The sequence below is a fragment of the Talpa occidentalis genome, unplaced genomic scaffold, assembly GCF_014898055.3.
Source record: "Talpa occidentalis isolate TD23 unplaced genomic scaffold, MPIMG_talOcc4v2.1 talOcc4.15, whole genome shotgun sequence".
NCBI classification, from domain to species: Eukaryota; Metazoa; Chordata; class Mammalia; order Eulipotyphla; family Talpidae; genus Talpa; species Talpa occidentalis.
Genome location: NW_023601543.1, coordinates 46,791,816 through 46,813,482, shown reverse-complemented (window position 1 = coordinate 46,813,482; position 21,667 = coordinate 46,791,816). Strand labels below are relative to the sequence as shown.

Genomic DNA, 21,667 nt, shown 5'->3' with positions numbered 1-21,667 from the left:
TATGGGCATTTGGGTTGTTTCCAGGTTTTACCTATTGTTAACAATGCTGCAGTAAACATAGGGTACATGTGTTCTTTTGAATCAATGTTTTTGTGTCCTTTGGGTAGATCCTTAGGAGTGGAATTCCAACATGATATTTAAAAGTGAAACCCTGGCCAGCTGTCCAGACCCAACCTAAGCTGAGGTTCGACAGGCAATTGCTGCAGCCGCAGCTCTTGGAGCCCCCAGGCTGACCAGGAGGCTGCCACAGCACAGCCCAGGCTGCCACCACTGCAGCTTGGAGCTGGCCTGCAGGCTGCACATACCACGGGGTGGCTCTCTCCAGGGCCTGCCCTCAAACCTGGTCATGATCCGTGGCAGCAGCAGTCACAGGACTCCTGTTTCCAACTCATAGTTCCAATGGGGCCAATCAATGTTACTATGGCCACAAGACAGGTTTTTTTTTCCCCACAATCATTCCCCATATATTAACTGAGCTCTTTGTATGTGCAAGAGATATTGATATTGATAAGTTGTCCCTGTTCTCGTGGAATTTAGGTTCTAGTAGAGGGGAGAAGTCATTAAAGAAGCAAGATATTTACAAAGGACAATGGCTCTATGAAGAAAAATTAATAGCAAAGGGAGCAAAGGTAACCACCATTGTCTCGGGGTGATAAGAAGCTCTCTCATCTGTCTCTGTGGGTGCTCGGTTGGACTTGACTGGGACAAACATTGACTGGAGCCCACTTTCCCCAGTGAGTGTTGGTCCCACTGAAGGTGCAGGTCAGGGAAAGAGGTGAAGGCAGTAGGGGTGTCCTTTGCCATGCCAGAACCCTTCATTGACTCTCAGTGGGGCTCTGAGCCATGGAGACTAAAAATCAGACAGAGCATGGCTGCAGGGAGTAAGACTTGCTGCCATTGGCTGCCTGGGTGAGGAGAAAAGGAAGTAGAAATGATATGACCTCTGATTGTCCTGTCCTATTTTGCAGGTGCTGCTGATAAAGCTGGAACACGAGAAAACCAGGTTGGCTGGGAATTGCTGTTCCTGGGGAAAAGGGAAGGCTACAGGCTAGAGCCACCTTTGAGTTTGCTCCCTATCACATTTGTTGAGGCTCTGTTTTTGAGAGGATAACCTGGAGGTTCTGAGGTTTCTGCACTCACAAACCCCCTTCCCTCTCCGTGAACAGAAAAGCTTTGCCCCAGGGCCTGCCTTTAGTTAACAGAACTGAGCCTTACCGTGGCCATCTTTCCTCACGCCACAGGAGACAGAGGGTTACTATATCCAAACTGAGTAGTCAGCTGAAGTGAGCTGCCAGTCAGGCCCATTCACCTGGGGCCTCCGACTCCCCAGCCACTCTAGACCCCTTGTCGGCACTCAGACTGCCTGGGCTCAGCAGCTTCAAAGTGTAAGAGAATGTCCTTGAAAATCAGCCAGCCAGCTCCAGGCCAAGCCCAGCCCGGGCTTCTGCCTTAATGGCCTAAAAGACTCCTCTCTAGTCTCAGAGCTTCCTAATGTGTCTCTATTGGCAAATTCTGCTGCCTTGCTTTGTCTCATGTCAGCCTCCCTCGCTACAGCTGTTTGGCCACGGTGATAAATCTACACAGCTGCACAGTGCTTGATGACTTGTAGGGCAGTTTTATATCCATCACCTCATTTGATCCTCAAGTATCCCTGTGAGAGAGACCAGACAGAGATTCTTCTAATCCCCATGCTTATAGTTCCCCAATTAGGGAACTGAGGCTGAGAAGCATTGCATTGGACTGAGGTCACAGAGCTAGAAAGTGGCAGAGCTACAAAATCATATTACCCTCTGGTAGAAGTCTTGTCACTAGCATCCCAAGACAGAGGAGAGTGACCAGAATTGGGATATGAAAGGAGACTAGAAGTCAGAGGTAGAAACATGGAAAATGAGAAGAAGGAAACATGGGAACAAGAAACCATTTCTCACCGTAACTCCTCTGTCTTTCGTCCTCCCAGCCAGCTGTGGTGCATCTACAGGGCCAAGGGTCAGCGATTCAAGTCAAGAATGGTAAGAGTCAAAGCAGGCTATCTTCTTACCCCCAGCCATCAAGTAATTACCCAGCCTCTTTCTTCCCAGGCCCCTGAGGTAACCTTGGCACTAGGGAGCCATTCTTGACTCCATTTTGCCCTCTGCTGGCTGTCCTGAGTAAATGTTTGCACCAAGACCCATTGCTATTACACCCAGTTGTGTTTGGAATCACTAACAAGGAAACCGAAAATGACTTGAAACATCATATAGACCAGGGATTCTTGGGAGATGGAGGTTATATCAGAGTCACCACAAGGTTATGTGTGATTTGATAAACATTTTCACAATACAAAAAAGAGAAGGTAAAACTTCATAAAATTCTTGCCTAATGAGTGGGAAATGGATGGGGGGGGGGGGTTTTCTCTCAGGGAAGGGGGAAGCATGTTAGACTGTCCAGGGAGTGTGAGATGCCAATGTCTGTAAAAGGAGGAAGCAAGTTAATGAGGTTAAGCAAACTGATTGGATGTAACCCCTGCATTTAAAAGATGGGGCAACAGAGGCCCAGAGAGATTGGATAATCCCCTAAGAAATCATATTGCCCAATATTTGTATGGTGCTTTAGAGTTTTCAACATGCTTTCTTTGTCTTTTATTGTATTTGATCCTCATCACAACCCTATGAGGTAGGTATTGGCTCCTTTTCACAAAGACAGAAACTGAAGCTCAGAGAGAGGTTAGTTGAACTGCCTAAGATGGCAGTTGCATGTAGGAGCTGGAATCCAAAACTGCATTTGTCTGACTCTTGCCACTGCATTATGCTACTTCAGTAATATGTGTGTACACTCCGCTGAATGATTAGGTTCATTTTCTTCCCCAAAGAGACATGAACATTCATTAAAGAACAGCACTTTGAAATAATGTCCAGTCCACAGGGTGTGCAAAGCCTAAAATGTATGTACCCCCAGGAGCCTGGGAAGCACCAAACTAGCCAAGATACCAGATTCTTACAGAGCTCTGAGTGGAAGGGAAGGGCCATGAGTGCAGAAACAGTAAGTGAAGGTTAAAGAAACCTGCTACATGGAAACAGCTTCTAAGCGCCCAGTCAGTCCTGAACTGATTGTACTAAAGCTTCCTTAATGATTAGGCTTCGTTACATCCTGAACTGCCACCTGGACACTTGACTTCATAGTCTCAGAAATAATAAGTAGCAACAGAATGGCCCCAAAACCCAAGTGGCCTACTGGGACCAGGTTGCCTTGGGCCCCAGGGCTCTGGGTGAGCCTTGATCACCATCTGTCCAGGGAGGAGTGAGACAGGCAGGAAATATTTATTTGGGTGTCGATATGGGTGACCTCAGTCTTCATTCCATGCCAGAAGCTTCAAATACTTCTCCTACTACCACAAAACTAGACTGGTTCCAACCCTTCTGGGCCCATCCCCAGTAGTTCTTTAGTTCTACCAGAACTGCGTTGTTCTTTAGTTCTACCAGACACACAATGGAGGGGCTCAGGGGTGAAAGGGCATCATGAAGAGCATGCTATTGAAGGAACAGAGCCGAGGCCTTTCTGTCCCAAATTCTGTCCCATCTATGCCTATGTAACCCCCTCAAGGAAAGATGGCTACCTTTCCCAGAAGGCCAGTTTCTTTAATCCTCAGAGAGGCAGTCTTCTCAGACTAATCAAGGATGGCTGCTTAAAATATAATTTCTTAGGTTAAGAATGTCTGGTTTACAGGAAAAGCCCCATAGGCTTGGAAGTCTTCCTCTTGTAGCAGGAAGGAACAGCTTTCTTGCTGAAAGATAGAAAAGGAAGCTCCTGACCCCTCCATGCTGACCCCCACTGTCCAACCAAGGTTGTGTGACGGCCCCTCGCCCCCCAGCAAGGGTGGAGCCGAGAGACAGGTGCTTTTCCAGTGGTGCCTGGGCTCCCAGACACCCTCACCCAACCCCCTGGCCGGTTCTGGTGCAGCTTGGTGGTCTATCCCTTAGTTTAATAAAGCTCCCTCTTCCCTGTGGGGCCATATTACTGGTGGTCACTAGCTCCGCTGACTCTCCCCAATCCCTAAGGTTCTCCAAACGGACAGTTGTTTGACTTGTTTTCTGGGGACCAGGGAGACTTTCCAGAAAGGAATGAATGTGGAGGAAGTATAAAAAGGAATTTCTTAAGGAGAAGAGAGAAAAAGCCATGAACCTAGGAAATAAGAGCTCTGGCTGGAGAAATGAAGCAGAATAATAAGGACTAGCCTGCCACTCAGTGTCTGAATTTTGCCTGTGCAGGCCCCAGACAACAAAGAAAATAGGACAGTGTGCCCACTCTCCTCGAATTCCTCCACCTCCAGTTCCAGCAAGAAGGTGTTGGTTAAAAACCCTTACAGATAAAAAGGTCAAGAAAGGAAGGAGGAAGATAGCCAGGCACCCAGGGACCTGAGGCAGGCCCCCGACGGCCACTTTACAAACAGAACACTTTCTCTTCTTCCAAAGGCTGTTTAAAGCTCGGCCTTCGAGGCTCTCCAGGTTGCATTGGGCTGGGTTGGGGGTTGTTTACTGTTTGATGTTTCTTATTTCTATTGCCCAGATTATTCTGACATGTACTGAGTGACTGCCTTTCTCTCATACTGAGATCTTTCAGGTGGAGTGCTCAATGACTGGTCTCGCATCACCATGAATCCCAAGGTGTTTAAGCTACATCCCCGAAGCGGGGAGCTGGAGGTACTGGTGGACGGCACCTACTTCATCTATAGTCAGGTAGAAGTGAGTACGGTCTTAGGCCTAACTCTTCTTATATTCAGGATGCAGATCCGGTGCAGGCCACACAGGGGCACTGTGGAGCCAGCCAAGACCAGCCAATGGCTAAAGTCCAGCTTTGGAGAGTGAGGGGAGTGGGGGCACCACCCTGGGAGCGAGTAGAAAGGAAGAGAGGGAAGGAGGTGCTGCTTTGTTTTTGTTTTTGTTTTTGTTTTTGTTTTTGTTTTTGTTTTTCCCAGCCAGCTGTGGTAGAAAAATTGAAAAGAGAGACACCCAGCTATCTGATCCCATCCTGCAGGGCCTCAGGCCCCTGTTTCCCTGCTGAGCTGTTTGACTTAACTGCCAAACCCTTACTGCCTGAGTATATTCTTTGAGAGTCAGTTCCAGGGCTGCTGAGAACCCCTTCCTCCAACTTCACTAACTTGGACATTATAATCAGAATTGCTCCAGGGACTTCCTTGCCACCTCAGAGAGATTTCTGGCTGTCTTTACTTCCTCTTTCCCCTACTGTGTCTCTACCACTCTGTTTCTCTGGCTTTCTTGCCTCTGCCTGCTGGCATTCTCCCACTCCTTTTTTCCCTCTGTGTTTACTCTGCCCTGGGCCCACTCCCAGTGCCCATCTGCCAGTGCCCATCTCAGTCCACCCATCGTTTACCTTATTTGGGGAGACTCCCCAGAGCTTGAGGGAGATGAAACCTGAGATTGGTGCTTCTGTGGAGCAGGCAGCCAGCAAGCAGATGGACAGAAAAAGCACCAAGCCCACACACAGGTCTCACAGGAAAGTGGTCAGAGAAGATGGGTTAACAAGCATTGACTAATCCCACCAAGCACCCTGGCCCCACTGGGGCCCTACAGGACCCAAGAAACTATGTGGCATTTGAATATAACTGCTCCCTCCTGAAGAGTCTGTGGAAGGAGCAACATCTCATAAAGTGATTTGGGGGGGGGGCGGGGTGGGGAGGGCAGATGAAGGTCCCAGTCCCCAAGGGCTGGGTGTAATCCCATTGTCCTATGGGCCATTTCTTCTAAAACTCCTGTTGGTGTGTAGAATATGATGGATAAGGACAGTGAAAAATAGAAAAAGTAATTTTCTGGGCCTAGGAGAGAACCAAGCATGATCTCAGGCCTTGCACAACAACACGCTGTCCAAGTTCCCTTGCCACCTGGCCATTGAACATGTTAGCACTCCCTCCTGGCCACAAAGTAAAGGTAGGGGCCTGGGTCTCCCCCATCCAGATTCTTTATCTCATTTATGGTAGATAACTCCCCATGTTCCTGGATCTGTTTTCTCACTCATGAGACAAGAGGGCCCAGGAACAGTGTGAGCATCTGAGAGACAAATTCAGCTGTGAGGGTGGGGAGCCATGGGTTGACTGAGCAGCCCTTAAAGAGCTGAAGATTACTGCACCCTCTCTGGGGAATCAGGGACTTCTACATTTATCCACCTATAGTCCTTGGGGCTTGAAATCGGAAGTTAGTTTCTATTTGCTGGTACCTAATGGGTGGAGAGCGTGCCAGGGCCCAGGAGGGTAGCAGGGGAGAAGTAGAGGGAAGCAAAGAGGTAAATAAGGCCTGGTCTTGCCTCAAAGTTTATAAGGGGGCCACTGGAGCCAGGAGGCCTGTAGGGCAGGGCAGTCTGCCCTCACCTGGCCTTTCCCATTGGCTGAGGACCAAGACCTTCAGATGGCACTGTCCCCTTCATGAGGTGCTTGCACAGCTTATCTGAGAAGGGCCCTTCTTTTCGGCAGGGGAGGGCCCCACTCTCTCTTTCCTCTCTTCCCCAATCCCTTCTTGTTGCCTCCACCCAGGTATACTACATCAACTTCACTGACTTTGCCAGCTATGAGGTGGTCGTGGATGAGAAGCCCTTCCTACAGTGTACCCGCAGTATCGAGACAGGCAAAACCAACTATAACACTTGTTACACCGCGGGTGTCTGCCTTCTGAAAGCCCGGCAGAAGATCGCTGTGAAGATGGTGCACGCCGACATCTCCATCAACATGAGCAAACACACCACCTTCTTTGGGGCCATCAGGCTGGGCGAGGCCCCTGCCTCCTAGATTCCCCCCATTTTGCCCCTGCCCATGCCCCTGCCCCAGGTTTGGGAGCCAGGACTCCCAGAGCCTCTCAGTACATCCTCAGAGAGAAGCTTCCCAGTGCTATTTATTCCCCAGTGACTCTGGGATGACAAGGCCTGTTTGACTTTCCAGAATGACCTTGAGTTAACAGGACATTTGATGGAGCCCCAGGGTTCACATGAAGCAGAACCTTCCTCCTTAGCTCCATGTTGACTGGCTGCTGTGTGACTCTTAGACCCCAGGGTCACTGTAGTCAGACTTGTCATTTGTTGCACTAAAATGAGGGTCCAGGGCAGCAGGCAAGAGAAAGCCAAGGCGTCCTTCAGATTCTGGGGGCAAACATCTGACCCAAGAGGGATGCTGCTCCTCTCCTGGGTGATAGGGAGAGAGGGGGCAGGGATGTGGCAGCCTAAGGAGAGGGTGAGGGTGGGGAGAGTCAGGTGCTGATGACAGAAACCCAGGACAAACCTTTCGAGCCCATAGAGCCCATGTCCTTGGCAGTGGAAGCATCCTCGTTGCCCTGTACTGCCACCTACTAGCAGGTTCATGCAGGTCAGAAGGCCCATCCGCTCAGGCTGAGACCTAGATGGCAGCACCTTACCTGGCTTCAGACAGGTTGCTCTTCCCTGGGACCCCTGCGGGGAGGAACCACAGACCTGCTTGCTGCAGAACCTGAAGCCATAGTTTGAACCAAAAGTCTTTCACTTTGTTTACAGCTGTGCTCCACACTCAGAAAATTCCCTGGGTCACCTCCCCATCGTCACCCCTCCACCCTGACGACCTCCTGTCTTCTCTCTCCACAGAGCCTACCTCTGTCTGAGACAGGTGCCTAACCCAGAACCTGGACTTACGTGAGTCTGGGATACTCTTTAGATTGCCTGGGCATGAAGAGAATTTTCCATTTATGGAACCACACAAATATTCTGGTGGAGTTGCATCTGCGGGCAAAGGGTTCAACCAGATGCACCTCCAGAATCCCCTTCCTGTTCGAATGTTAGACAGCTGCCATGACTGCCTGCTAACATCCCCAAACCCTAGCACATGCCTGGGCATCAGCACGGTGGAGCTTTGCTGCCTGACCCAGAAAGGGTGAGAGGTGCAGAAAGGGCAGATGGGATTTCTTATCGTTTGTTTTTCAAATTTACTGCAGTCCGAGTGTTCACGAGCCCAGTCCTTATCCAAAAGGACGGCAGCGACACCCTGCTGACCCACCTTTTCTTCAGAAAGCCACAGTAAATTCCACTACAGGTTCAGGGTTCAGGAGATGCTGGCATCTAAGGAGAGGTCTCTGCCCTCTAGTCAGTTCCAAGGACACCTTGCCCCTATCCTAAACTTCCCACTGGGTCAGTGGTGGGACCTTTCAAGGGCCTAATAACTGTCCAGGCCCCACTTGGCTTCTGGGCATGAGGTCTAACCCAAGACTATGAGGGACAGTCTGGCTGCTTTTGCTTCTGAAAGGAGTTTCCTTTTGAAGAGATGGGGAGTAAGTTCTTTCAGGCAGCTGAAATCCACCAAAAAGAGCAGGTGCTCATTTCTCAGCTGTGACTTCCCTTCCTGAGTGGCTACCCTGCTTAGCCCTCCAAGGTCAGGCCAAGCGTCAGGGGGTGACCCCACAACTGTCTGATCACAAATGATGGTCTTGTAACCCCTTGTGAGAGAAACTAGGCATGAGTGAGGCCACAATTCCTATAAAGTACCTTAGAAAGTCCTCGGTTACAACAGGAACTGAGGGGACCTCTCCTGAAGGTTTGGAAAGTACTTTCTTTCTAATTATCTCCTTTTATAATATTGCAAATCCCACTGTTTAGATGAGGCTCAGAGTTACTAAGTGCTTTGACCAAGATCTCACCCCACTGAAATCATGGTCAGGGCTTCTGCCAGGTCTGACTCCAAAGCTATTCTGTCATGCTGTAGAATTGGGTTGAATCGGGGGTCCAGAGAGAGCCATTTAAGGTAGTAATAAGGGCCCACAATCCACGAGGGTCCTAAGGAGAAATCCAAAGATGCTCATTTTCGTTCCTTGTTGGCTGCATGTGTTCTTTCGGCTGCAGGGGGCTCTGCGGCCAAAAGGGTAGGCTGGTTTTTGTGAAACAGCCATCAGCCTTAGAGCTCTTGTGTTCAAAGGAATCCTCTTGGTACTACATCCAAGCAGCAGACCTCCAGTGTCCACAGAATCCAGAGCCTTTTTGTTCTCTCACCCACCTTGTTAACAAGCTAGTCCTCACCTTAGCCCCCACACCAGAGGAGCTGGCTGCTTCCCACAGCTACCGAGTGACTCCTCATCTCTTCCTACCATTCCACAGGGAGCGCTCTGCCAAGATCTCTCAGGGATGGAGGAAGACCCAAAAGAGGCCTGATTCTAAAGCCAAAAGGGTATAAGGCGGGGGTAGGAAACGGCTTCCTAAATGTGCCCCTACAGGACATCCGGACATCTGTCCTGTTCTGTAGATGTGGAGGGGATTACAGAGAAACAGGATTCTCGTGGGACCCTTTATTTATCATGCACCCTCAGGAAGAATCCTCCAGGGATGTGGGAGGTGAGGGAAGCAACAGGTAGCGGGGGTCCCTGCCACAGCAGTTACTGGCAAGGTGGTGAAGCAATTTACTTCTCAAAGAATGTGGAAATAGATTTGCAGCATGGACTGGTGCCAATGTAAGCTCATCAGTGGGCTGACACTAGCATGGAGAAGGGGATGGGGACATTTGCAAGCAAGCAGGCAACAGGTTTGAAGAATTGCCTGGCAGAGGCCTTTGCCACTAGGGCTTCAGCTGACAAAGCTGATCCAAAAGGCAGCTGTTGGGGCATGCTCAGCTACAGGTGCCTTGGGAAAACGTAGTCTTTCTCTTATTTACCCCTTCAACCTCCCGGAGCCAAATTTCTTTTGCTGAGCAGGAAAGTGGTTGGAATCTGGAGGTGAACAATGACTGGCCCACGCGTGAGCCCATATGAATATGTAACTTCTGGTGGATGGAAGCGATGCAGGGAAATGGAGAGCTAGAAAGGCAGCAGCAGGAATCAGCCTCCATCCTGCCCCAGGCTACTCATGTGGAAACAGAGGCCCAGAGGGGGAGCGTGACCTGCCCAGGGTGGTGAACAAGCCCCAACCTCCAGATTCCAAGAGATGAGGGGGCAGGGTAGACCCAGTCCCACAAGACCCCTTCTTCCTTCCACCCACAGACTCTAGGCTGGAAGTGTTTGGCCCCTCTCAGGAGCCTGGTGGGGCAGGGAGAAAGTAGCTGCAGCCTTCCTCTGAACCCTTCCTCCCCCCAAGTATTCGCCCAACTCCTGCCTTGACTGGCCCCTTACCAAGGATGTCCTGAGGCCACCCTCATGCTGATGGGCCCCAACCCTGCCTGGAGGCTTCCCTAGGCCATGGGAGCACAAAGAAAATTGATTTTTCCTTTAATCCATTTCAGGGCTCTCTCTCTAAGAGGAGTTGGGGTGTGTCAGTCCTTTATTCCAAAAGCTTCTGGCTGGGATGGGGGGTGAACTTTGTTGTGAGAATGGCCTGGAGCAGGCCCAGTGCTGCTTTGGGGGTCAGCATCCAGTGTGAGATACTGTGTATATAAACTATACATAATGTATATAAACTGGGATGTAAGTTTGTATAAATTAACGGTTTATTCTTTGCAAATAAAGCTTTCCCTCCACCCCCTATTCTGGAACTTGGTTGGAGCACTTCCTACATGCTAGGTGTTTTTTTGCCGGCAATGTCACATGTGTGCCAGGGAAAGGAGCAAGGCACCATGACAGAGGGGGCAATGAAGGAAGGTAGTCTGAATTTCCTGTCAGAGCATCTCACATCCTCTCTTTGCCCCAGCCCATGCATCCCCATCCCCACCCCCTTAGAGCTTTACCTGCCACCACGTGTCCAGTATACTCTCAGGGAACTGCAGAAAGGAACATTATCCTGAGGTAGAGGCACAAGCTTGGGCTCACCATCAGCCTGAGACTGTGGCATCTATGACAGGTATTTCAGGCCTGGGTAGAAAACAGCTTGGGTGGATCCAGCCTCTAGTTCCCCAGTGAGGGACCATTACATTTTGCAGACAAGGAGACCAATGCTCAGAGTTTAAGTTTGGCCAGCTAGGAGGTGCCAGTCCCGTCTGACTCCCAAAGTGGGGCACTTTTTCTGCTCTACCTTGCTGCCTCACTGCTGGGCCCCAAGCTCTTTGCATGCAGGAGTTCTGTGAAGGCCAAAATATAGCAGTCCAGGGTCGCCTAGTCCCAGAGAATTCGAGACACTTCTCACTGCCCCAGCAGCCTTTGTACCCACTGCATAAGTGAAGAAAGTGGGCGCACTTGCCTTTGACAAAGCAATGTCTAGTGTGCACAGGCAGGGTGTTGGAGCCCAGCTCGGTCATCTGGATACCCTAGTTAGGTGATAGGTACATATTTTAAAGAAAACCAAAGGAAAGTCAGGAGATGTTTTAAAATACCTTTTGGGAGTTCAAGGGGAAATGTCAGCTGTGGTAAAAGGATGTAATGGACACAGCAGAAAAGTGAAGCATCTCTGCCCCACTGTGCACAGATCATCACATGAGGCAGGCACCCAGGGCAGAGGCAGCCTATCATACTGTGATGAAGACACCAGATGTTCTAGACCAAAGTGACAAAAGTTGATGCAGGTAAAACATTGAGATCAAATGGCATCCACCCAAGAGCTATGGAACAAGGGAGCTGTGAGCCAAGATGTAAACTTGGTGTAACCATTGCCTACAACCATGGGCCCAGTCTGAGAGACTCACTGTCCACAGGGAGAGTTCTCTATGGCTGCCAGAAGCCAGGCCACTCGCTTCCCTTCAGAGGCTGGAAGGGCAAGCTAGAGAGCCAGGCAAGGAAAGATATTTTGGTGGGGGAGAGACAGAGCCTGGCCCATCCTATTAGAGCATCTTGAGGCAGAAACAGTGTGGACCAGTGGGTAGAAGGGGGTATCAATTACTTAAAGTTTCAAAGGACAAGCTCCTACAATGTAAACTTTCTTTTAAACATTGAGATGCCATGAAAATAATAGCACTGTTTGCCCAGGGACGGGAAATACACAACATGGAGGAGAATAATTTTGTGGACTCCACTTTACAAAGTTCAAGTGCATTTGATCTTCCCAACAGTCTTTGAAGTAAGCAGGGGGAGGGACTACTGGTCCCATGGTATGGATGAGGAAACAAGCTCAGAGGTGACCACAAGTCACATGGCTTGTAGGTGGTAGTCTGAACTCAAAGCCCACCAGATCACAAGGCACCCAGTTCTGTGGGAGTCTCCATGCCAAAAGATGATTCTGCTTGAAAGCTAGAGAAAGATGTGTACAGGCATCCTAGGCCCTCAAAACAAACTAGCTAGGACATAAGCAGTATCAGAAGATAGCTTTTTATTCTGTCCATCGTTTTCCTCAATGCTGGCACTAAGTGGGCACATGTTAGGAGTCTTCAGGGTACCTCTCCCCTAGGGCCTTCCCTGCCTCTTGGGGCTATCTCTGTCATAACCCCAGGGAAGAAGCAGAGAAGAGCTGGGAGGAGAGAGATGAAAGGGAAGTGGGGTCCAGAAAACAACCAAATGGACAGTCCCTCCCCACACTGATGATTGACCAAATCAAGAGCAGGATGCCCCCATAGGTGACTTTTGTTTCACTGGTTCCACAATTTCCAGCCAGACGGAGAGGCTAGTGATGTCTTTCAACGTATCACAAGTTCCTTGGTCTCTGGGATGCCAAACTTGGTCTTATGTTGGTCGAACAGTTTGCATAAGGCATCAATATACACTGCGTGGTATTTAGCCACTATCTCCTGGCTTGGGTTCTCAATCTTGGGCATTGATAGCGGCTTCCCGACTGCCAGAGACAGAGAAGGAAAAGGAGAAATTATCATAACAGCTCACACTTCAAAATGGGCCTTAGCCTTCAAACCTGGGCTCTCCGCACCCTGACATCACCTCCCACTCATCCTGGCCAGACTCCCTGCTTTTGGACATGACCAGAGCTGAGGTTCAGCCTCAGGACTGAATCGCACATCCTTGGATGATGCGGCCAGCAGAGGGACTACTCACCAACGGTGGTGACGGGCTTTGCATAGGGCAGAAAGCCCCAGGAGTTCTCAGTGAAGCCATGCCCATAGAAAGCACAAGGGTAGACGTGTGTCCAACTCTGGAACCACTTCTGGAACCAGTTGAAGCTCCCAGGAGTGAAAATGTGCTGATCATAGAGGTCTGTCTCCCCAAAGGAATAGGTGGGGATCAGAGACATCCTGCGGAGGAGAGACATGTTTTTGGATGGCCAGAAGGGCAGGGACCCTGCTGAAAGCCAAGCATGCTGACCATCAGTGACCCCTGGGTCCGCTTAGACTCTTCAGCCCCTCACTTAGCTGGGCCTAGGTCCAGGCCGAGTATGAAGACCTCATGGTCTACCCCCACATCTACTTTGCCTGGGGCAAAGTAGCAGCCAGCTACAATAGAAGAGGGAAATTCAGGGCCTTCCTGTGAACCCACGGGTCTGACACTGGAAAATGAAGAGAGAGGGGTCACTTCATTGAGTCTTCTTCCCTTGAATTCACATTGTAACTTGGGCTCTTTCTGAGATAGAGTGGCAGCCAAGTCATCTTTTCTAGAGGGATGGGCCCACATGAGAGGCTCTCTGCAGGGAACCAGGCTCAGGGCTGGCCCTCTAGTCTTTCCTCACGACCAGAAAAGCCTCCAGGACTTGGACCAGGTTCTACTATGACACAGAAGTGGCTTTCCTCCCCTTTTTAGGTAGTATTTCCTTGAACCCCTTCCCCCTCCTCTTCTGGGTTTTTGGAACCTCTCTCCCTAGTCTAGACCAGAACTGCCCTTACCCATGCTGAAGGGCCTTCCGTATAAAGCCTTTCCGGTTCTTCAAGAACAGGGTGGTGGACTCTGGGAGGCTGTACTTGCACTCATGAAGGCCACCAGCCACCACCACCAGCATGTTGCCTGTGCCTCTGCGGGTGAGCAGGAAGTCGATGGAGGAATTGCTCACGGAGCAGATGCCTGGGGGGCACAAAAAGCGAAAAGGTCATGGCCACTCCCCAAACCTCCTTTGAACTTTCCTCCTTGCCTCCTCAAAAGAAGGTGAGCCTAAGGTAGCTTCATCAGAGCAGAGAGGATCATGGAGTTAGACTTACTTTCACCCATTCCCCCAAAACTTCTCCCTCGGAACACCATTTTTAATTTGGCTTTATAGCCTAGGAACCAACTTACCTACAGACAGAATATAGTCTCTCAGCAAAGGCACCCAGAAAAAGGCTCCCAGTGTGAGCACATAAGGGGTAATGCCAGGAAAGAGCTTGGCAAATCCTGTGGACTCTGTGGAAAAGTTGCTAAAGCATCCATGGGACATGAGCCCATGAGGGTGGCAGACAAGGATGTAGTTGTGGTTGGGAGAGATGTCATGAGTCTTCAAAAGCTGTGGAGGAATGTGGAGTTAGGATGAGTGTGACCAGCTGAGGGAATGCCTCTTCAGCCAGAGGCCTTGGAAGGAAAAGCCATCATGTCTGACCCTGTGCGGTGGGTGACGCAGAGTTTTGGGGAGCCTCCATCACGCAGGCCTCCAGGAGAATAGCACCTTCAGCCCCGCCTTGACACAAGTAGTGGCCCTGGAGTTGGGGTTGGGCCTGGGGCCATGGAGAATCTAAAGCTACTCACCTTGATAGGGAAGTAGTCGCTGAGCTGTTTGCACAGGCACCACCGCCTCATACAGGGAAGCCGACGACCGCCTGAAAACAGTGCCAATGTAGCCAAACTGCCCACCCGTGTTGTCTTCTTTAGAGTCCTCTTGGCCTCTCACAGGGTAGTCTCACCCCCTGCTTTTTCCTAGCCTCTTAAGTAATAATCAGGATGGACCACAGAATGACAGAGCCAATTTACAACAAGCCTAGATTTCTGCCTCACTGTCTCTCCCCTAACCCACTCCAGCTCTGATCTGGGTCTTTCTAGCACTTTGAAAAGACACCCCTCTTCTCAGCTTGTCTAGCCCAGGGAGGGACAGACTAAAGGGCTACCTTGGAATTCCTGAACCAGAGCCCCTTGGGATTATAAGAAAAAGAAAAGGCATGTAGCATGTGGTAACCCACTCCCAGCAGGACATTTACCTTGCTCAGGGGTCTTCCAGTCAAAAGCCAGCCAGTTGAGAAGGAGCACAGTGACAGGCAAGTATGATGTGAACACCACCAGGTAGAGGTTGACGATGATCACTAGAGCTGCTGGAGGAAGCACAGCCTGGAGTTCATGAATTGTGAACAGTCCCCACACCAACCCTCCTCCAGACTTCTGCCCACCCAAGATCACACATGCATGCACACACTCTCTCTCTCTCTCTCTCAATCTCTCTCTCTCTCTCTCTCTCTCTCTCTCTCTCTCTCACACACACACACACACACATACACACACACACACATACACTCACCCAAACTCACTCAACAATCTCTCTGCCTTAGCACATAGCCCTCGTGCCCATGTCCCCAGCCCCTCCCCTCCACTCTGGCCTTGAGAACCTATTTCAGGCAAGGTGTTTGGCTCCCCAGCCAACTCCACACAGGAAGCCAGGCCCTGCTCTGGGCTGAGTTCAATGGCAGAGTCAGTGATGGGAAACACCAGGGGTGGGGGACCAGGAAGACAACCAAAAGCAGTTTTCCTCCAACTCACATTTCCCCCTACATGTCTTTGTGGTGATTCATCAAAGGCAAGAAGTGTAGGACCAGGAGGTGGGGAAGATGATCAAACTGCAGAACACAAAATGTAAGGGGACATCTGTGGAAGGAACATCAGAGAAAGAGAAGACATCTTGGCCTCGTGGGAAACACACAAGGTGACAGGCAAGAAATAAAGGAAAATGTAGGCTGAGAAAGAACAAGGCAGGGGCTGTTAAGCCCCCACAGTATAGGAGCTGTAGGTTAGAGTAGTTAGAACAGACTTAATGGAGATGAGTCACAGGGAGCCACACACACTTAAAATTATTACTGGACTGTTTTTAAAACAATTGTGAATAAGTCTGTGATTGAAAGTGGGTCAAAATAAAGGTTAGAAAAGACAGAAACACTTCTAATTGAACATAGCAGATTGAGCACAAATTTTTACCTTAACATCTTGCTGACACCTCATGAAAATTACCGTAAGAATGTTTGCAAAGAGAATTAAGGAGAAGGAACAGAAAGAGACAAGAAGGAAGAGAATTAGACGCCAATGGTGGATGAGAGACAGCAGAAAGTGGATGGAGGAGGGAGTGACTGAATTGAAACAAAGAAAGATGAAACCTAGTTGCTCGAAAAGGGAATGCCTGCAGGACGCATGCCTGTTTGCAGCGGAGAAGCTAGGGAAGACTCAGAATGTGGAATTGCCAGGTATCACATAAAGCAAGGATGAGGCACAGGACTTGATGGAAAGTTTATCAAAGAAGTAGTTTCCCTTCCCGACCTAGATAATGGGGAAATTACTCCCTGAAAAACTGAACCAGACTCTAGACTCAAGTACACTAGACACAGCTAAGACACTTTATATGGAGCCAAATGATTAATCAAGTGTGGAAGTGGAATAAAGACAATCTCAGATATGCATTCTCAGATAGTTCATCTTCCATGCACCCTTCTCAGGAAAGTACTGGAGGAATGTGTTCCATCAGCAAGAGGGAGTAAACCATGACAGAGAAAGGCAAGGCAAAAAAAAAAGGGGGGGGGATTCACTGAAGGCAGGAAGTGACTAGGGCCAGTGGGAGGGTAAGGCAAGCAAGGCACAGGGCACAAAATTTCAAGAGACCCTCTCAGGGGTTGGGCAAGTACTGACCCAACGCATACGCAACCCTGAGAGCTGGCAGCTTCTTAAATTATGCACTCGAGGCTCCACTAGGGCCTGGAAGCAACAGCTGAGCTGGAGACCAGATTAGAACATGAGGATTCTGGGGTCCAGTGGTGATGTCAAGGAAATAAAAAATGTTTTTTGGGGGGCAGGGGTAAGGAGATTTACCAATTTCTGATGTGTTTGCCCCTCATGAGAGAGTATCACACATCTGTGCAGTGTTTGGGGATGAATTAGTGATCATTAATAGATACATGATAGATAACTAAAGAAATTTGAAATGCAAGACATACATTTCAGTAACATCTTTAAAGGCTCATCACCCAAAGCAAAGAAAGTCCAGGAAAAGATAAACACCTGGGATTACATCAAACTGAAAATCTTCTGTACAGCAAAAGAGACACTAACCAAAACAAAGAGACACCCCACTAATTGGGAGAAAATTTTTGCACTGCAGTCAACTGATAAGAGACTGATCACAAAGATAATCAAAGAACTCACACGACTCAACAAAAACAAAGTAAACAATCTAGTGAAGAAATGGGCAGAGGAACTTAAAAGACATTTCTCCAAAGAGGAAATGCAAATGGCCAACAGGCATATGAAAAAATGTTCAACATCCCTGATAATCAGGGGAATGCATATCGAAACCACATTGAGATACCACCTTACACCATTAAGAATGAATGGCAAATATCAAAAAAAAACTAGCAACAACAAATGGTGAGGATGTGGTGAAAAAGGAACTCTCCTACATTGCTGCTGGGAGTGCGAACTGGTCCAGTCACTATAAAAAGCTGTCTGGAGGTTCCTCAGTCTACTAAAAATGGAGCTACCATATGACCCAGCAATTCTACTCCTAGGGATCTACCCAAAGGACACAAAAACATTGATTCAAAAGAACACCTGTACCCCTATATTTATTGCAGCACTATTTACAATATAGGTAAAACCTGGAAACAACCCAAATGCCCAAAAATTGATGACTGGATCCAGAAGATGTGGCCTATATACACAAAGGAATATTATTCAGCAATCAAAAAAGATAAACTCATGCCAATCACAGCAACGTGGATGGAGCTAGAAGGAATTATGCTCAGTGAAATAAGCCAGAAGGAAAAAGAAAAATATCGGATGGTTTCACTTACAGCAAGAATATAGAGGGACCAAATAAGACATCAGTGTAAAAAAATAATAACAGTACAAAACACAACAAAGCAAAAACAGACAATTATAAATCAGAGACATACTGCAGGGGAGGAGGAGGAAGAGGGATCAGAGGGAGGGAGGGTGGAGCACAGGGGACTGAGGTGATGGTGCACAGGTGCATTGGTGAAGGAAACTATGGGGACTACACCTGAGAGGGTGGGGGGGAAACAAATACTGTTTAAAAATGAACAATGACGTAAAAAATAAAAATAAATAAAAAAATTTAAAAATTAAAAATTAAAAATTTGGGCCTCCCCGGTGGCGCAGCGGTTGAGCGCTGGGTTGCGAAGCTGCCCGCGGCCTCTGCGGCGCCGGTTCGATCCCCGGCTGCTCCCCGGCCACCGGAGGAGGATCCCACATGGTGCGCAGACCTCTCCTGCCGCCCGCTGCTCCCCTCAGCAGTGTACTTCAGTCCTTCTGCCTGCTCTGCTCCCCACTCTGGCTCTGGTGAATTCTCTCACCCTCCCACGCTTCTGACTGTACCCAGTGCATGTATAAACAAAAACAAACAAACAAACAAATAAAATAAATAAATAAATAAAACATGCCTCTATAAAAAAAAAAAAAAATTAAAAATTTGACATGAGGCAATTATGAATTTCAGGGAAAACCAGAAGTTGCACAAGAAAGGAAATATAATCTTAATACACTAAATAGCTCAACTGTGGATAATATTTCCTAGTCACAGTCAGGCATTTAACCAAAACCTGCCAGTTGGGGGCAGCTCTAACGACAGTTTTTAGAGCCAAATTCTCATCTTCCATATTAAGAAGTCAGTGACAATATCTAAAGTTATTAGATCAGAAAATAGCAATATTTCAAAAATGAAATAGTAAAATTTAAACATACAGAGGTAAACACCAGAAGCGTGAGCTAACTGAAGTTGAAAATGGCTGCCTCTGTGGAACAGGTGTAAGGGTCAAATGAAGGTGAGCAGTTTTAGGCTTTTGATAAACTCTTTATAAAACGGTCTGACTTTTTCAAGAAATAAAGGAAGCATGGGCTTAATCCCAAAGAGACCTCCCTGTTTCCCTTACGCTAAGTTTGAACCCAGACAATGTTGGAGATACCTTGTGAGGCAGTGTGGCCTCAGATGCAGCAGCCTGCTGTGAAATGCTGTGCCACTTACTAAAAGCATAGTCAGTGAGCTTCAGTATCTCATCTGCCAGATGAGAATTAAACTACCAGTATCTGCCCTGTCTTCTTCGTAGACTTACTGTGAGTGTTTTCCCTCAAGGCCTTTCAGATCCAAATATACACTATCCTACTCTTAGATTCTTCTGGTCAAGAGTGGGAAGATGCCGAGGTGTCATTTGCCCCACCTCACCCCATGAGAGCTCATGAAGGAAGGATGAGCACTGGAACCCATATCTTCTGGGCTCCAGGCCTAGAGCCCTGCTGCTGCCCTCTACCCCCTGCTTCGTTCCCCTCATCCCACCCCACAGCTCACACTGGGGACCTGAGCTTCACCCTTGCCTCCTCTCTCTCCCCATGGCACCTAGGCCATCCCACTTAATATATTGTTTGTGCGCATTTTACAGATGAAGAAAACAAGACTCAAAAAGAATAAAAAAACTTGCCAAACATGTACAGAGAGTAAGTGGTAGAGCTGGCATTTGAATACAGGCCATCTGACTCAAGAGATTATATGTTTTAACACCCGTATTTTACCACCTCTTGGCTCTGTGTATGTATGTGTGTGTGTGTGTGTGTGTGTTTGCACCTGTATGTATGAATGCCTGCATGTGGCTAGGTACATATTTATATATCCATAACTATCATTTATGGCTATAGATGCACAAAAAAGTGTTAGTAGTTGCCAGTGTCCAGCTCCAAAGAGGACTCTGACTGAGTTGTAGAAATTACCAAGAAATGATAGACACAAAACAGAGTTTAAGAGGGAGCCAGGGGACGCAAATCCTCTCTTTTGTGCTGAAGCATCCCGAGTGCCCGGTGCAACTTGTTTTTATTGATACAAGCAGCAACCCCCTTCCCCCAATGTTAGTGACTAGACAACGAAGTATTCTCTTAGCATTTGGCCTTCTCTGGGCACACACTCACCACCACGGTTCTGAGCCATCAGGTCATTCTGGTTTTTTTCTAATCTAGTTTTTCCCCTAGACATAGCTTCTCAGACACAGGAAAGAACACCCCAATCTGCACACAGGCCAGTCCTCCCACCTGGCCTCATCAGTTTTTTAGCCATGACCTTGATGCTTTCCTTGTCTCAGCACTACAGGCCCTAGGGGTCTCCAACAAGTGGTCACGTCTAAGGAGATTAAGCCCTCGACTGGACTGAGGAAGGAAAGGTACCTCTATGGAGGTTGCAACCCTTACCTGAGCCTGGCCTAGGGTGGCCTTCAATAAATGCTCACACTATGCTCTCAGTGCAGTGTCAGCTCCGGGGCATGGGTGACTCTGTGTGCTCTCTCTCTCTTGCTCTCTCTCTCGCTGTGTCTCCCCCACCCTCTCTCTCTCACACACACACAGACACACACAGTACAATGAGGAGAGGAAGGAGGAAGAGAGTGGTAATAAGCCAAGTCTCTCAGGATAGAACAAGGACTCAAGAAAGACAATAGAAGAGAACCCACATTTGGATTGACTCTTCAAGGATGGTAAGAAATAAGGGAAGAAGAAAGAGTTTTTAGAGCAGAGTGAACAATCCCTGACAAGGCCAGGATGAGGGGAAGGCCTGAAGCTTCTAGGCCAGAGCAGAATCTACAAGAAGGAAATGCAGATGCCTTGAGACCACTGACTGACTCTGGGTTCCAAGAACATTGGCACCAAGGCCCTAGGAGAAATCCTCTTACCTGGTCTCTTCCAGCTGTGAATGCCTGTCATTCCTAAGCTAATGCTTTTCCTTTCAACATGGGGGATTCTGGCACCCACTCCAGGCAACACTCTCATCACCACCCCAACCCCCATACTCCCTGCCCTCTATGCCACTCTCTCTACTCACTTGCAAGTCCTAAGCTCCCAGGGAATAGCTGAATCTTTCCTTCCCAGAGATACCATAAGCTCTTGCCAGGACTGACCCAAATCACTTGACAGATGAGACTTTTTTGCCAGGCCCACTTCCCATATGGTGGAGAACCAGATGAATTCCTCTGGACATGAGATTTTCATCCCTCCCTCTGCCACCAGGAAAACTGTCTCCCAAGGATGATTTGCTCAAAAGCCCAAGATTGCAACTAAGTTCTTTTCATTGGTTAATGTCCATGGAATTGTGCCCCTTCTTCCCAAAACATGCCCCAACCCCCCAGTGTAGATGCTCACACACATGCCCACCCACACAGGTGCACATACCTCTAAGTGTGTACACATCCCAACATGTACACTCCAAGGGCCCACATGCTCCATGAGCAGGAGTGTCAGGTTAGCAACCAACAATCCTGATTTGCCTGGTACAACCAGTTTTAACATCAAAAGTCCTGCTGAACTGTAATATGCCCAAGTCCCAAGCAAACCAGAGCAGCTGGTCAACCTCCAAGAGGCTGAAGACTCACCAATAGAGAAGATACTGAGGACCCATTGAAAAATAGTGAAGACCTCCAGGAAGGTCTTGAAGTCCTTCTTAGAGGGCAAAAGCATCATGCCCAGGGTACTGGTCACTCCAGCTAAGTGCTGTGTGGCTGTTCAGCCATGATTGCTCAGGGCCTGCAATCATTCCCCTCTTCATGTTTCTTCTCAGGCCCTGCCTACTCTCCACCCTGCAACTCCTACTCTCCCCACTCTCCCACAAGATCGCAAGGAGATGCTCCACCTCAGCTTGTCTAGTTTCTTCTACCCACGTGAAATTTTACCTACTTGGGCATGGCCTGGGTTAAGATTGTGACACCCCATTGCACACTTGCAGAGAAGTAGGA

The 21,667-nt window shown here is 48.6% G+C and overlaps 2 protein-coding genes across 6 annotated transcripts in view; one reads left to right on the top strand and one right to left on the bottom strand.

Annotated features, from left to right (window-relative positions):
• Nucleotides 1-10,540, top strand: part of EDA (ectodysplasin A) — a 330,732-nt gene extending 320,192 nt beyond the window's left edge. Inside the window, exons 5-8 of one of the 5 annotated variants that reach the window (XM_054695684.1) lie at nucleotides 969-1,003; nucleotides 1,958-2,009; nucleotides 4,588-4,718; nucleotides 6,521-10,540. In XM_054695684.1, coding sequence (XP_054551659.1) covers nucleotides 969-1,003; nucleotides 1,958-2,009; nucleotides 4,588-4,718; nucleotides 6,521-6,772 — 470 coding nt within the window. In that variant the 3' untranslated portion in view covers nucleotides 6,773-10,540. The remainder of the gene's footprint in view (nucleotides 1-968; nucleotides 1,004-1,957; nucleotides 2,010-4,587; nucleotides 4,719-6,520) is intronic. The other 4 variants (XM_054695688.1, XM_054695686.1, XM_054695689.1 and 1 more) reach the window with 4 other exon arrangements.
• Nucleotides 10,541-12,267: 1,727 nt separating this feature from the next.
• AWAT2 (acyl-CoA wax alcohol acyltransferase 2) lies at nucleotides 12,268-21,392 on the bottom strand. Its single transcript, XM_037513044.2, has 7 exons — nucleotides 21,308-21,392; nucleotides 14,891-15,001; nucleotides 14,445-14,515; nucleotides 14,001-14,205; nucleotides 13,616-13,790; nucleotides 12,834-13,030; nucleotides 12,268-12,618 (listed from the first exon to the last, which is right to left on the bottom strand). Exons 1-7 carry the CDS (start codon nucleotides 21,390-21,392, stop codon nucleotides 12,464-12,466), a joined length of 999 nt encoding a protein of 332 aa, XP_037368941.1. The 3' UTR covers nucleotides 12,268-12,463.
• Nucleotides 21,393-21,667: the final 275 nt, after the last annotated feature.